The 2888-nt window shown below is 42.2% G+C and overlaps 1 protein-coding gene across 1 annotated transcript; it reads left to right on the top strand.

The window, feature by feature from the left end:
- Positions 1-1596: 1596 nt before the first annotated feature.
- Or6d13c (olfactory receptor family 6 subfamily D member 13C) lies at positions 1597-2580 on the top strand. Its single transcript, NM_001000991.1, has one exon. The coding sequence runs from the start codon at positions 1597-1599 to the stop codon at positions 2578-2580; it is 984 nt and encodes a 327-aa protein (NP_001000991.1).
- The last annotated feature ends 308 nt before the right edge of the window (positions 2581-2888 follow it).

The following is a 2888-nucleotide window of genomic DNA, read 5'->3' on the forward strand; positions in this document are numbered from 1 at the left end:
GTTAGCTGATTGGAGAAGGATATCGGGCAGATGTTGGATTTACCTCTGGAGAATTTATGAGCATTACAATGGAGGTGTGGATTTCCTTACGCTTCAGCTGTCAGGAACAATGTGGTGACTTTTTCCCTTAGAGTGAAAAGAGAGGGCAGGGTTCTGGTTGCTGTGAGCTGCTTGTTACAAGGCTGTGGCCTTCAGTGTTAAGAGAACGTCTTGCCATTTGTTTGCTGTAAATGGTGCTTTTTTTTCAACCTGGTTTCACTACAGTTCTGATAACTTGTTCCAAGTCAGATAGTTAGGTCTTAGACAGGAGATTGACGCTAGTGGACCAGAATGACAAAGTCTCACATACAAGGACTTTATCCATTTACAAGGAAAGAGTATTTAACTGGAGATGTTCCTTTAGTAGCCAGAGGTTGATTTTTGGATAACCCTACTCATCACTAATTTGTGAATTACAATTTCTTACTGAATGTGGGGCTCATTGTTTCAAGTAGACTGGCTAGAGTATCCTGTGGGCTCCTGGTACCTGCCTGTCTTTGCCTTGTCTAATACTGGACTTACAGCTGCAATTCACCACTCCTGGATTTTTACATGGTGTAGGGAGTCTGAATTTTCGCTGTTGCTCTGGGGCTCTAAATGAAAACAACTAGACCTGAGCCTTTAACCACCGAGCTAGAGTTGACTCTGTGGGTCTTCTAATCTTGTTCAGTTCGTAGGTCTGCAAAGAAGACTACAGAAGTACAGGATTTTTGCTTTTTTCCTAATAAAAATGTGATGAACCATGAAAAAATGCTAAGGTATGATGATGGAATATATTTTGTGGGATGAATGGCTTCGGACTTCAACTCTTTTACAGATTTCTTATTTTATGTGTATTGAGTATTTTGGTTGCCTGTGTGTATGTGAACAACCTGCATGCCTCGTGCCCTCAGAGGCGACAAAAAAGAAAAGGATTCTCTGAAACTGGAGTTCCAGATGGGCTGTCATGTATGATCTGGGAACTGACCTCAGATCCTCTGCATGAATAACTGATGCCCGTAACTGCTGAGACATCTGTCTCATTCCTATGAATGAAATCTTGGTTTGTCTGGCTTGTTTTGTTAACTGTCATTGTGCGTCATGGGAATTAAAACCACAATATCACATTGTTATTTAGGTGCACTACCCCTCACCTACACTCTCAGAATCAGGCTGATTTTTAAGTTGTAGTTTTCCTTTGCAAATTTATCTGGGCCTGTGTGACATGAATATGCTTTTACTAGAAACATGCACCATGACTAAGTAGATAAAAGTGTGTAACCTTGATTTCTGTAAGCAGCCAACCACATGGGAAAGTGACCAGCACTGGTGAGTGACTTTATCAATAATGCAGGTGCATGGCACAAGCATTTCCTCTGTAGCTAGCATCTTAGCTAGCATCTTAGGGTGCAGGGATTATAAAGTCAGTCATAGTAATTTTCAGTATTTTTCCTTCAAAATGGGCAAAATGACACATTGGACTCCCTGTTTACCAAATGTCATTTACAGTTTTAGAGACACATGGTTCTCCACTTTCAGTCCTTGTTCTGCAAAGACACTCAGTGCCAGAGTGAAGAAATGGAATGGCTGATGTCAGAGGAAACAAGAAATGGGACTTTGGTCCTGGAGTTCATCCTTGAGGGGTTCCCTGTGGCCGAGCACCTGAGGATCCTCTTCTTCCTACTGCACTTGCTGGCCTACTTGGCCTCCCTCATGGGCAACATGCTCATAATTACCATCACCTGTGTGGACCACCGACTGCAGACGCCCATGTACTTCTTTCTCAGCACCTTCTCCTTTGTGGAGTGTTGTTTTATAACTACTGTTATCCCCCAGCTCCTCACCATCATTCTGTCAGGGAGGCAAAAGATTTCCTTTGTGGCCTGCTTCTCACAGGCCTTTATTGTTTTTATCCTGGGTGCAACAGTCTTTTTCCTTTTGGGTGTGTTATCCCTGGACCGCTATCTGGCCATCTGCAAGCCTCTACATTATCCAACCATCATGAGCCCAAGGATGTGCTTCCTTCTCGTTACTGTCTCTTTAGTTTTGGGAATCCTCTTCATGTCCATTCCAGTTGTGTTGCTTTCCCAGTCATTTTACTGTGGCCCCTATGTTATTCCTCACTTTTTCTGTGATTTTGGACCATTGGCAAATCTCTCCTGTTCAGAAACCAGGTCTATTGAGATGCTGTTTTTCAACTTTGCTGTAATTGTGGTTTTTACTTCCTTTCTGATTGCCATCTTTGCATACAGCAATATAGTAGTCACCATAGTGCGACTCCCTTCAGCCAGGGAGCGACAGAGAGCTTTTTCCACCTGCTCCTCTCATCTCATTGTCCTCTCTCTAATGTATGGCAGCTGTGCATTTATATACCTGAAGCCAAAGCAGAGAAGCAGAGTGGACACCAACAGAGAAGCTGCTCTTGTGAACACAGTAGTGACACCCCTTCTGAACCCTGTCATCTACACCCTGCGTAACAAGCAGGTCCACCAGGCTCTGAGGGATGCTCTGTCCAACATTCAATTACACAGATATCAGAGGAGCAACGCACCTTCCCTTTGACTTAGTCTAACACCAATTTCATTTAAATTTTCTATTTTATCACATCAAATTCTGCTTTTTTTGTTATTACAAAAATGGATGGCATATTCTGTAATTCCATATGGAGTCATTAATAATCTTGTGATGAAAATTCTTCCTATATTGGTGGCAATTAAGACCACAGCCTCATATATATTACGTACATGTTATAGTTTGAACAAAGTGGCTCAAATTATCTATGCATGATTTGATGTGTGTTTTTCGTGTGATTTCACAGATCCTCTAGAGGAACCAAGTGCGTCTTGAGGGTAATGTTTAGAATGGATTAT

Source organism: Rattus norvegicus, chromosome 4, assembly GCF_036323735.1.
Source record: "Rattus norvegicus strain BN/NHsdMcwi chromosome 4, GRCr8, whole genome shotgun sequence".
In the NCBI taxonomy this organism is placed as follows: Eukaryota; Metazoa; Chordata; class Mammalia; order Rodentia; family Muridae; genus Rattus; species Rattus norvegicus.

Excerpts from the sequence above, each read along its gene's own strand:
- Or6d13c (NM_001000991.1), top strand. The coding sequence starts at position 1,597 with ATGGAATGGCTGATGTCAGAGGAAACAAGAAATGGGACTTTGGTCCTG.